At 38.6% G+C, this 12725-nt stretch overlaps 1 protein-coding gene across 5 annotated transcripts in view; it reads right to left on the bottom strand.

Moving 5' to 3' along the window:
* Nucleotides 1-12725, bottom strand: part of LOC111249718 (neural cell adhesion molecule 1-like) — a 40588-nt gene that overhangs the window by 20933 nt on the left and 6930 nt on the right. For 4 of the 5 annotated variants that reach the window (XR_015326471.1, XR_002673059.2, XM_022803958.2 and 1 more), the window contains exon 2: nt 2287-2406. Coding sequence is in view for 3 of the 5 variants with exons in the window: in XM_022803958.2 (XP_022659693.1) it covers nt 2287-2406 (120 nt within the window). In the remaining 2 variants the exon portion in view is untranslated. Of the gene's footprint in view, nt 1-2286; nt 2407-4455; nt 4543-12725 lie in introns of those variants that run through there. The other variant, XM_022803962.2, reaches the window with a different exon arrangement.

Here is a 12725-nt window from a genome sequence, read left to right as displayed (position 1 = left end):
TCTCTAAATGTATTTTTTCACTGAAGACTATTTGAAATTAGAGTGATTATACGTTGATCAAAGCGGAGAGTAGTGAAAATTTAAATGATAAAATTAAAGCGGTCAAAATTATAGTGATGGAACGAGAATGATAAAATTAGAGTGAGAAAACGATGAAACTGGAGATAAAATGATGAAATATGAATAATTAAATTACTGCTCAATATAAGTATTCAATGTCTAAGAGGTGCGCTTGTGGCGCGATAAAGGACTATTTCGTAAAGATTTTTTGCTCTAAATCTCTTGCCTGTTACGAATTCCTCTTGAGTAAATACATGATTCATATCTAAAAAAACGTCAGAATTTGCATATTTGTGCCCCATAGAAGGCCATGCCCAAGTATAATAATTGTACTTTTAGGACCTACCTATAGTTAGCGCTGTGGACACTCTCTGATAAAGTTGCGAAAACGACTGTTTTGCTTAAGGCGTATTTAATTGTTTGTGCTGTTTTGTCAGATTGACAGGCCTGCTATTTATTCAAACAAAGCAAATTAGCATATGAACTTTAAAAAAATGAACACTGCAGAAGCATTTTCAAACTTTAAAATGGCTGGACTTAATCAAGTCTAAGCCACTTTAAAGTTCTTCTTTTGTATTAGAAATCTAAAACAATTTAAATAAAAAAAATACTTAAAAAACAAAAAAAAAATACTTAAAAAAATCACCGATGCAATGCACAGCCCTTTGCTTTGACGCGTTTATGCTGGGCTAGATTATGCTTAGACAAAAAATGGGTCTTGTTGTCAAACGTTACTACCTCTATGAAAATTATTGTATACTACACAAGCATGAACTTAGTAACAAGCCACTTAGCACCTTGAAGGTTAATAAGTATGCGCAGATCCACATATTCCCGAGATTGATCCCACGAACCGACTGCAATCAAAAGTTAAGATAACTACATTTTGCTATATTAAACCAGTATGGCCATCGTGATAACGCTGATGATAAAGTTTATGCTTGTACGAGCTACAAATCTTTTCCCTTCATATTGGTGTTAACGAGGGAACACCACAGACAAATATTAACCTTTTGGATTTTAATATGACATTGCTAGTACCTATTAGATAACGTCAACACTTCTTATGTCGTCACTTGTTAACAGACGGCTTATCTTCAAACAGAACATCGTTTTTCCTTCAGCTATTGAAAATGCTCTCAAGAACAGGGTTGTTCGCTGTCATACTTTGTGACTCCTTCAGCACATTCTTACCCAAGGAAATAATCGTCAATTGATGCTATGCGCATTGAGTACGTATCGTATACTATTTAGTGTCATGAGCCCGTAACTTACAATGCTCCCGAATTTCGAAGTACCTACTACCTTTCTTGGGTAAACTATGTAATACATAAGTGAAGAGATTGGACAAACGGACTTTTGTTATTGTTTTCAATTCTGGACAGTGTTTTCTACAGTCCTATTCCCTACTTTTTGTTCAGATCTGTATTTTTTTTATGTATAATGCAAATAAGGTCGGCCTTCTTGAAGCTTCTTTAATCGAGCGATTTGATTGCGTGTGATGACTGCGAATCAGATGTAATGCGAGCTGAGGTCACCAGCCCGGTAAAGCGTACAAGCAATGCTTGTTCTCAATGACGGTGTACTATATTTGCTACATCCGGTGGGTCTGAGTGAAAATGCTGCGAAACCATTTTGTTTCATATCATGACAACGAGAACGCCGTCGGGTACTTGGCTCAGGTGTGAATATACAACACTATATAAGTACAATATTGACGACACTGCGATGCTTTGTGTCAGTCAGTCTAGAACCGTAAAGGTAAAAATATTTTAGCTTGGTTTCGTTGTTGTCCTTGTGATAGCTTAGCATGTAACTTACGTCTCTTCTAATATCTAGGGTACGTGTGTCCTCTAAGTTTGATTTCGGGCATAGACACTTTGCACCGCTTCAAGAGCCAGACGTATTGCGGAATGGAACAATGATCCGATGTAGTTCAAGTTCGTTCATTCTAACATTCCGTTCAATCTCTCCCAAACACGTTCATATTTAAGCATCTACCTTATGGTATCTATGAGCCTGTTCCGAAACTGGTAATTATAATATAAGGATCGTAAAATATCAAGTCTTAGTTTATTGCATGGAAAACAGAATTTAACAGACTAATGGCGTACACCTAAACTACAAGTACTAACCTAAGTCTGAAATAACTAACTGTCTAGATGAAGAAACAGTGGCCAAGCTGTTTCAGATAAGAATCCCCGATTTGCGAAGAAAAACACTTACATGAATGCGACAAAGAACAGGAAGCGTTGAGCATTTCCCGTTCAGTGTACGGACCGATTGTAGTTTCATTGAGTGAAATTATTTCGTGATTAATTTCCATTCGTGGTGCCGGTAGGGGAGCTGTAAAGATAAACACTCTGTTAGTAAACATTTCTCTATAGTTAAATTATAAATTTGCCTGACTTAAAACGCGAAGTATTATACCTGGGAAGTTAATTGCTAAAAAACATAGCACAAACAACGTATGTTCGAAATTTTGGCTTATTATTTTTTGTCGTTTACGTATGAGTCATCTCAAAACTCTTCTGCTGTTGTTGATAAGAAACTGCTGTGCCTTGACAGATTAGAAGAGAAACCATTTGCGACCCCCGTAATTGTGTGTGTAAAGTGACCTTAAGTAAAAAAAAATTATTCCGAGGGTTATGCTTTCTTTTGTACCCAATGTAACATTGTTTGCAGGTTCGTTGAAACAGAAATTTTCTACTATTCTAGCCACTAAGTGCCAACGACGAAAACTGAGGTATATAAGATCATCAAGCTGACAGATAGATTGTAAGGTAGCTTTTGGAAATTTTTATACGTTAAAGAAATTTGCAATTTTACTCTCTGCTTCATCACTTCGTTCATTTCTGACAAAGCATGTGCTGAAGATGTATATTTTTTTAAGGAAACTTGAGGTAGTCTCTACTCCTTGTTGTAGACAATATTTCTATAGCTTTCATAACTTTTTTATGTCTGTTTGTGGCTTCTATAAATATCAATGGCTATATTTCTATACAATAAATATGCGTACTATATATTCCTTATTCAAATATTATATTTGAGTATATTCCAATAAAAATCATACTGGTGGGCCGTTCGCAAAGCACGAGTATATGGGTTCCACATACGTTTTTAACGCTGCCTATTCTATAATTGTTGGTGGCTTGATTTGTTACAAAAGCCATTAAGCTGCGTAAAAGTCCACCACTATCCCTTACAGGCTATGGTTGCCGTTTGAATCGATCCAACGACAAGGCATAGTTTTGATGATACTAGGCACGACTGACCTAGAACACGGGATATGCTCAGCCGGTAAAAGACATTTTTATTTACATTTTCGTGCCATTTATGAGAACACTGTTATTCTGGAACGGGGAACAAACTATTTCATGATTGTGCAAGGTACAAACGACAACAGGGGTCTGAAATCGAGAAAGGAACAAGCTAAGAATGTTCTTTAAGCCTTTCTTAATTGTCGGCTCCATTGTAATTTTGCGACAACAATAGCTTTTATAATCTGTTCTCTCAGCATAACTCTAGTTTCATTGCATCGTTGAAGTTTTCTAGGAAACAAAAGCATTTCCACTCAATTACATTTCGAGAAGCATACTTCTACTTTATCCAAGTTAAGTTTAGATGGAAGAGTTACACGCACGGCTTGTTATGATTCTACTAAAATCAAGTACGTGAGTACTTATTCCGTGTATTTCATTCTGGCACGTTCCGAAGCCGACAGTCAACTTCGACCTGCCTAAATTGTGTCTTAACTGTGACAACTGAAATCTCAACGTACGTATTGTGATTATAGCATGAATCGTTTGTGCTGCGTGCTCACTTCGACGCCTTAACGAGGTAGAGTGAACGTTTAATGTACGTTTATCAGAAGTGACCATTTGTAATGCTTGCTGTCCCGTCGGCTATTCGTCCGCTGAAGGCAGTGCGTCGAAAACCCAGCATGCCGTTTGCGCATTCCCAAGTGTCCTGCCATACATCTACTAGTATTACGATACTTAGCTTTCGTTTCAGACCGTCTAGGCGTACGTACGACCCAGCGTACGTACAATGCGTGCCCAGACAACATTTCGGCTATAAACAACGAGACTTAAAGTCAAGTGACCGCTACGGCACTTCAATTGACCATAGCTAAAAAGTATGTGTAGAGAATGATTGATTTAACCAACTAGTTGAAGTAATATATTTAAGGTGGATGAATGGATATATGGCATCACCTTATATCTCTAGTTATTCACATTAAAAAAGTACTCAATGATCATGTATACTGGAAATCTAACTTGTATCTAAACGTACACTGAGCAGATATTTGAACTTCAATGCTCTTACGAAATTCATTCTCAGTCGTCATGGAAGTTATGCTATTCGAAAGCAAAGACCATTTCAGAATATTACCACTGCTTCAGGGAAACAAATGCGGCGATCTAAGGAAGGCTTGAGTCGTTTCTGCCAAAATTCTACGGAGCGTTTTTCTCCACTTCCTGAATCATAAACAAAAATATGCAGACATCATTGTATAATGTTTTGGCACGAAGAATTTGACGGCCAAGCCTCTGGCTGAAGAAGCCTAGGACGCTAGTATCAAAATGAACTCATCCAGTATACGAAGCTAATAGGATACGAGCCGGTAGAGCTGTAACGTTTTTAAGATTTTCGATGAATTAATTTTAATGCATTAAGATTTTTTAGTTAATGACACCAGTCGTAGAATTATACAGAAACATGCATGGTTGTGTAATATGTACTAAAATGATTGATAAATATGAGTTTAATCTGGGGTGGCTGAATGTGTAGACTTTTAGCATATTTTGGATGTTTGCTTAGAGTACAGTGCACGACTGGTGTGCTTAAATGAAAAAAACATAGTCTTAAACTAATCGTTTCTAATTTATTTCGCATAAAATCAACCTATACTATGTCAAAGTATACGGGTTCTAGTTTATGTTGTGCTTTCTTGCCTGTACCGGCAGAGCGGCCGATGTCTAAGCGAGTTGTTTTACTAGAGAACAAAGCTTGTTTTTGTTTTCCGCAGACAGTTTTGGACTGCTTTCCGCAGAGCGTGCCTTCGTGCGCGCATCGTTGTTTCCAGCTACGTAGAGCTGTTTCACATGCTAGAGTTTCATGGGGATGGTAATACAGGGTGCCCTTAGTCCACTAAAAGCCATTGACGCCCATATTGGTTGTTTGTTTTTTCGCTCCGAATTTAGCGGGGCATGCTCACCTCTTGTCACCAAGAAATGTTGCCTTGTTAAATTGTCACATTGTACTGCTCGTTGCCTTACGATGAGCCAATTCAGTAAAGCATATTGCGACAAGCTTAAAGCATCCTTCAACGAGTGCAAATTTCACTTTCGAATTTTGTATACTTTTCTAACTAGATGAAAAATAACTCCTTCACTGACTCATCGCACTGACTCATCGGGGTCTTAGTCTCGCTGTTATCACACAGCGAGCATTATTCTTGCAAAAAACATCTTTGAAGTCGAATTTACGTACGAAAAAATGTGGCTAATCAAGAATTCGAATTTTGGCCGAAGCATTCAGCGAGATGCCCTTGAGCTCAAGTTAGGACAAGGTCGCACTTGCGAGAAAATCAATTTTACGTATCCACAGATTTTTACTACGAAACAACGAACAACGGTTTTTTGTGTAGCCGGTATTGCTAGAAGCATCCCACTGACAGAACGGGTGGAAGCCGCTTAGCTCGTCAAGATGGCATGCTGGGTCGAAAAGGTTGTATAGCGTAAGTACCTAATATAGTTACAAATCCTCTTTTAACTTGTTCAGTTTAGATTGATAAATAAGTTACCTCCTGAATGATGCAAGTGTTGTTCACTGATAGCGTAGTTAACTGACACAGTTGGTGAGCTCACATTATCCAGCTATGGCTAGAAATGTCTGGAGATTAGAATCAAATATGATGATCAAAAAGATCATCGATGTCGCGCTAAACTTACCTCAGCATCGTTACTACTAGACATACTAAACGGCTGTAGCATAGCCATAGAATTGTCCTTTATTCTATATGTCCTTCTTTATGTCCAGTTATTCTAAAGTTGTGAACGCTTTATTTGTACAGCTAGCTAGTTGCACGTTTGAGAAGCCATTTCTGGCTTTCCACATCCCGTAGCGGAAAGTGAAGCGTGATTCAATTCAAGTGAATGACCTATCATGAATGGCACAAATCTAGTCTTAGTGCTTATGATTGCCTTCAGATGAATCCAAATGGGCGCATAGTTCTATTCATAGACGGGACCCAGAGGCTCGAGAAGCAATCTTGGACATCGTTTAATTATAAAGCAAGCATTGAAGATGCGTGCGTATGCACTGTGTGGAAGGTTGCAGTGTTTCGCAGCTTGACCGTACTAGTGGGAGGATTTCCTGACAAGGTTTGCGGAAAACGATCGTGATTAACTAAAATCACTTAACATATAGGCCTCTTCACATCTATTATTTATTTCAACAAATGCGTATAACTTCAAGTTTGTTGTTCATACGCAAGTAAACACATATGGTCATGGAATTATATGTTACTATCGAGCTGCCATTGTCCTAACACGTTGACTAAATACCCCTATGGCGTAACTAAAAGCCAAACGTTTTCCCCGGTGATCTTTCTAGTCGCGTTTCAAATAATTGAACGATGCCCGCCAAACTTAAGCACACATAATGGTGTCGGTTTCATTGTTAGGCGTAGACAGTTTGTTTACTGCTAAGAGCTAAGTGTTTGAAGTAATGCCTAATAGTGTAAGAACAATATAGCTGTCAAGTAGAGGATTTTGGTATTAAGGTATCCTTGTTTTTTTGGTTGGCAGGTTTCTAGGTGGAGTTAAGAAACGATTCGACATATTGCTTCTGAAACGCAAATCGATTATTCAACAAGGTTTTGTTAGTTCTCATTTGATTGACTTGTTTGATGTCGTGACGGCTTTCCTCCGAAATTCTTCACCTTTTTTTTTAATATATAATATTATAATTCAGTAGACCATATACAAACAAACGTTTATGTATGAAATGTTTGCCTCGTGATAACGACGTCACTCAACGTTTCTCTTTTGTTCGATTATTGAAGCATACGTAGAATTCCATTCAAAGAAGAAACCCATACAAAATCGGTTTCTATTTGTATCGCCCAGTTCCTTATTAGGCACATTTAACATTGACATAACAACATACTTAGGTCGTAAACTTTAAATATGCTATGTACTGTACACATTGCTGTTATAAGCGAACATGGCCTAGCTTTTTAACCACACGCTTATAGCAGATGAAACTTCGCTGGAAAATCAGTGAATTTTTGTTCTATGAAGCAACAGCGCTGCCAAAATTTATCGAAGATTGGGTAAAACATTACGAACCGACCCTCCAAAACGAGGACAGTCTACATGCAAACACTTCAAAAGCGGACTATGCCGAAGGCATTAACACGATGAAGAAGTACAGCGTAGTGTAGTTAGAACTGCCATTTCATGTTACAGAAGCCAAACACTGAAAAACACTTGCTTAGATTGTACAGTCACATGCTTCAATCTTTACCAACATCCGGAGAGGGACCAGAAAAGATAATAGCATTCCACGAAAAAGATAGCCTGATCACTTGATGACAACGCCAGACCTCGTCGCTGTGCCTCAATTACTCCCTAGATTAAACGTGAAAATATCCAGCATTTGCTTCAGCCCGCTTATTCTGCCTATTTAGGTCCGTCTGATTACGGGGCTTTCCGTAACCTAAAGAAGGCAACTGGTGAGCAAGTACCTCCCATCATCGAATTACTTCGAGAAGCCAAAGTATATATGTATATATATATATATATATATAGAGGGAGGGAGAGAGAGAGAGAGAGAGAGAATGAAAATGACGGATACGAAAGGCTGGCAGAGAGCGGGGTCTATAAAAAAAATATAAATACAAAAAGTCTATAAAAATCTAAAAAGCACCTTTGATACATACAAAAAAATCACCATTTTAATCCCATCTATTTCAAAAGTTTTTAATGTCCGCCAGATTCGCTTGCAAAAGCCTGATATATCTATAATTCGTTGGTTGAAGTTCGTCTTTGGCCGGACAAAACTAACTCTATTGAGATTATGCTAAAAAAAATTATGTATGTCATCACATAAGGAAATTTGCGTTCAGTTTACCCTAATTTCCAGAGATTGATATATTATGAGAATAGAGGTCGTCACGTAGCGAACAAACACATTTTTTGCTTGCAATACATGAGTTCAACATTTACCTTGTACACTGTAGAAGTACATAATACATTGACAGGTAGAATCTTACAATCTCTGCACAAAGCTCTGTCTAAACGAATTTTTCATTACGCTGCCTGCACTTATATTAAATACCGTTTTCGATCAGCTTAGACACTTAAACGCTAACTCGAATTGATTGTCTTTTCCGTAGACAAATTACTCGTGTAAATTCAAGATAAGCCCCAAAAATACTAACAACATATGCTCGCGCAGCGACTTTCGGTGCGTCGAAAAATCAATAAAATTTCTTAATTCCGCTCATAATTAATATCTTTAGAATTCTCCTGTTTTATATAAAAAAAAAAAAAAAAAAAAAAATGAGCCGACAGAGCTTGGCCGTTACCGAAGGTTTCCGGCACATCCAGTTGATTTTTATAGGTCGAATTACCTTCGTATTTTTAGTAATAGACTGACTAGTAAGAGATACGTTAAAATGGTATTTATTTATTTATCGTCCTTTGCTGGACGTACCATGATTTAATACTTTCAAGCAACACAAATATGCTTTTTTGTAAGCTGTATCTAAATAAAAAGAAATGTTTGAATTCATTATTTACGAGTATCGACAGGAATATCCCTAATAAATGCTTTATTTAGTTGGTTTTGCCCACAATAGGAGGCCTTCGGACCTTGGTCATTCCAGTGGTCATTTCTATTATTATAATTGCTTTTCACATTCACGGTAAACATGTCCGCATCGCTGAAGGATCGAAAGCGTCTGCTGCTGCTGCTGCTGCTGTTGCGCCCTTAAGAGGGCTCGGGAGCGAACAGCACGGGTCGAGAACCTTTTCGTTTAAGAAAGGTTCTTACTGCCTTTGATGGCACAAGACCTGAACAAGCGGTTTTCATGAACAGTTCGACCAGCGGTAGTCCTAGATAGTTCAAATCCGACCTTACAGGAGTGCATTTAGCAATTAGGACACTAAAAACGCATGTTTGCCCTTTAATTAAGGGTTTGCCTTTAATTAATGCAAGGTTTTGTTCATGGCTTTTCTGTCATGTTTTTTTATTATGGTATATAAGAGCTTGAATCTGTGTTCTTGGCGGCTGCGTCCTCACTCGCAATGGGAGAAGTAGTCGATTGCAGGTAATTACCGATTTACAGTAACTGATGAAGCCCCACTAGACGTTAGTGGCTATTTCGATTTAAGCTTGCGAAAGCGGAATTAAAAAGAGACAGGAACGCATGAAGCTTAAAATCTAGTCGAAGTCAACTTCAAGAACCCAGCAGCTGTTTTCTTAATTTTTCAACCTACTTTAAGAGATTTAATTTATTACGTGATATGCTTAAGAGTTCCTAGTAATAAATTCTGTTGAAGGCGCAAGTACTCCACAATAATTCATAAAAACGGTGAAAAAAAATGTGGCTTTCAAACTAGATTTTGTAGATTTTGCTTCCACTTCATATTAATGGACTTACATGTCACCACCTATAATGGAACGCTGGATAAAATCCAGCTTCTTTTTGTGTACGTTGAAGTTTCCCTGAAGCAGTTGTTGAATAGCCTCTTTAAACAGCCCCTGTCGAACAGCCTCGTTCACTGGATAGAGCTGGCATATTTACAGATGCTTGAAAATAAGAGGGCAAATTTTCTTTTGCCAGAACAGTTTTCAGCGTATAAAATCCTGTCAGTTTGACGAAATATAAATCATGATCTTTATCGAATGGAGGCCTGGGTCTACTTTTGTTTTAAGCGTATCTCCCAGAGTCACCCATTTTTCTTTTCATTTTTTTAAAATTTCAAATGAACATTAAATCACTTCTTGTCAACCTGTCATTGAGGCTAGCTGTTATCCGGTACCCTGCGAGATGTCGAGGTGTGATATGGAAGCCGTCTTTATTTGTGTTTTTCACTCAGTTAAGCCAAGTGGATGCTCAAGTTTCTAATTTCAGGGCAAATTCAGTGATGGTAGTTATCTGTATGCAGGCCCATTCAGATAACTGACAGGCTAATTCTCAGCAGCCTTCTTTTAATTATAGTTATATTAGTATATGTTAGTAGCGATGAGTGAACGAGCGTCCTTCTTTCGATGTGCTTTTAGACAGTCCTCATTGATCTTACATGACAACGCAAAACCAAAACACCATCAATGAAGTTTGTAATCCACCTTTGAGCAGTCCTCTTACATATATGTATATATATATATATATATATATATATATAAAGAGTACGCTTTACTCGGCACAATTATAACGGGCTGCTTTTGCAGCTTTTGAAGTCGGTAAAAGGTGAAATAGAGTACGTGTCCGAAATTCGCTTCATTAGTAGCTTCATCCCTCTTTGAAGCCTAGACTTAATGTTAACTTCCACTTAACGTGTAATGAAATTGCTTGTAGGGATAAGGGGGTTATTTGAAATGGCACATGAAACTAAATAGAGAGTTGAGAAGAAAAAGTATAAATGGAACATTTGAAAAACCTACGATTACTTTTGTTACAAGCTGATATTATGGAACAGCTAGTATTCTGACCAAATGGAATCTTGAAGTTCCACAATTGCTTTGTTATACGTTCATACGACGTGCGTGAACCTTACCAATGGTTACTTTCAAATATTAATCCTGCAAGGTGGCAAGGGTTATTAAAAAAAGTATACCAAGCCCTACAACAAGATCAATATTTTGGTATATTTCAGGATCGTATATGATAGGGAATTGTATTGTGCACAGTTTTGCATCCAGAACATATGATTTGTTAGAGGAAATAAAAACTTCGTACCTATTCTTATATCTTCATTCTTGGTAAACTTAGTAATCAGAATCATGAATAGTATATATCCATGCGCGATATGATCGTATACTCATCATCGGTAATAAACGTCGACGTATCTGTAAACATCTCTACAAATACATTTTCAGAAGATCTACGTTTTGTAGAACTAGTTCGTTGCTCGTAATGTGAATGCCCCTGTAATCGCTGGGGATATTATCCTAGAAAACACAGAACGCCACCTGGAACAGCTTTTCAAACAGGCGATAGGCCAAAAGCAGGAGTTGTTAACAAAGCCCTCGGTGCAACTGGAAATCAAAATGGCTGGAAAAAGGAGTAGGGAAGCATAGCTTACTCTACCTGCCGCCTGAACCGTATCAGTAACCTCCGCATGTGTGAGTGATGGAAAAGAGAGGCATAACTTGCTATTGTCTGTGTAACTGATGTGTTACTGAGTGCAGCCATATGTGCATGGGTATGCTAGCAACGCTTGTATTGATTCCCAATGGAAACCACTGGAGGCTGGTAGTAAAAGTTGGACTAGGTGTTATGGTAGGGCTGTTCCTGCTATTGGTGCTGCAACTGTCTAAGGGAAAAGGGACAGAGAAAATAAAAGATGATATAGACATATACAAGGGCGCAAGGAGGCTGAAGACGTCCTAGGATGGCTAGCTCGGCTAGCTCTACGCACCTACGTAACCTATTCATTCTGAAAATGTTGTTGGGTTCCATTACGCCTAATCATATGCCTGTATCTTCTTATCCACTCGCTTCTTTCTTCTATCCGGTACATCATCATCATCATGTAGTATCTATAGATCAAAGAAAAGGTTCGTTGCGAGAGAAGACGCAGAGGGCCTACCTTGGCCGATCACTTTCGTATCCTACGCTCTGCTTGTTTTTGCTCCCCTTAGGGCCTACAAGACCGGATACAAGGCTACCTGTATAGAACCTGGAGTGTTATAGCAGGTCACAACTGAGCATTGTATGGGACCATGATGGCCGTAACGGGAGAATGGGGATAACCAGTGAGGCGTGGCGGAATCATTGCACCATCGAGGAACTAAAAAATCGGCAGCGGCTAGGACCTACAACGTGTGCGAGTGTGCCTGCACGCATGAGTGCAGTAGGAAGCATACGAAAAAGTTCTAGTCTGGCTTCCCTTAGTCCGCTAAGAACCATGGTCTCTTGGTAAAGCAATACACTGATACGAGAAATTCTGAGAAAAGTCGACCGAATGAATTAGGCCACGTGAGACAATAGGCAATGAGAAAATAGGCCGTAACGATTGGGCGGGTGCTGCTAGGGTACATCTCACTGTCGAGTACCGTACTGTAGGGTGTGACTCGTGTGTATATGTGTAGGCATACAAGTGATATCAGATAAAAAAGGTAAAGGCCTTTTTTATGAGACGATGAGAAGAAAATGCACAGGCCGTGGTCTGAACAACACAAAGGGTCAAGAAATGATGGACGACGGCCATGTGGCTCTTTTGTTTGGCTGAGTAACATAGAACGAACAGAAAAATTATGAAAAGGAAATGAAATAGTTTCCACACCCCAATTCGGTTTTGCTTCCTGTCTTGCCGCATGTTAGTCATAATCGAATAGCAGGAGAGAGCACCGAAATGCCTCTGCAGAGATAAACTCACATCGTCAGAGATGAATTAGTAAGAACCTAAGATTTTTTTTAGACGGTT

This window comes from Varroa destructor, unplaced genomic scaffold, assembly GCF_002443255.2.
Source record: "Varroa destructor unplaced genomic scaffold, Vdes_3.0 BEIS01000004.1, whole genome shotgun sequence".
Lineage (NCBI taxonomy): Eukaryota > Metazoa > Arthropoda > Arachnida > Mesostigmata > Varroidae > Varroa > Varroa destructor.
The sequence above is the reverse complement of the archived record's forward strand: the minus strand, read 5'-3'. Positions and strand labels throughout refer to the sequence as shown.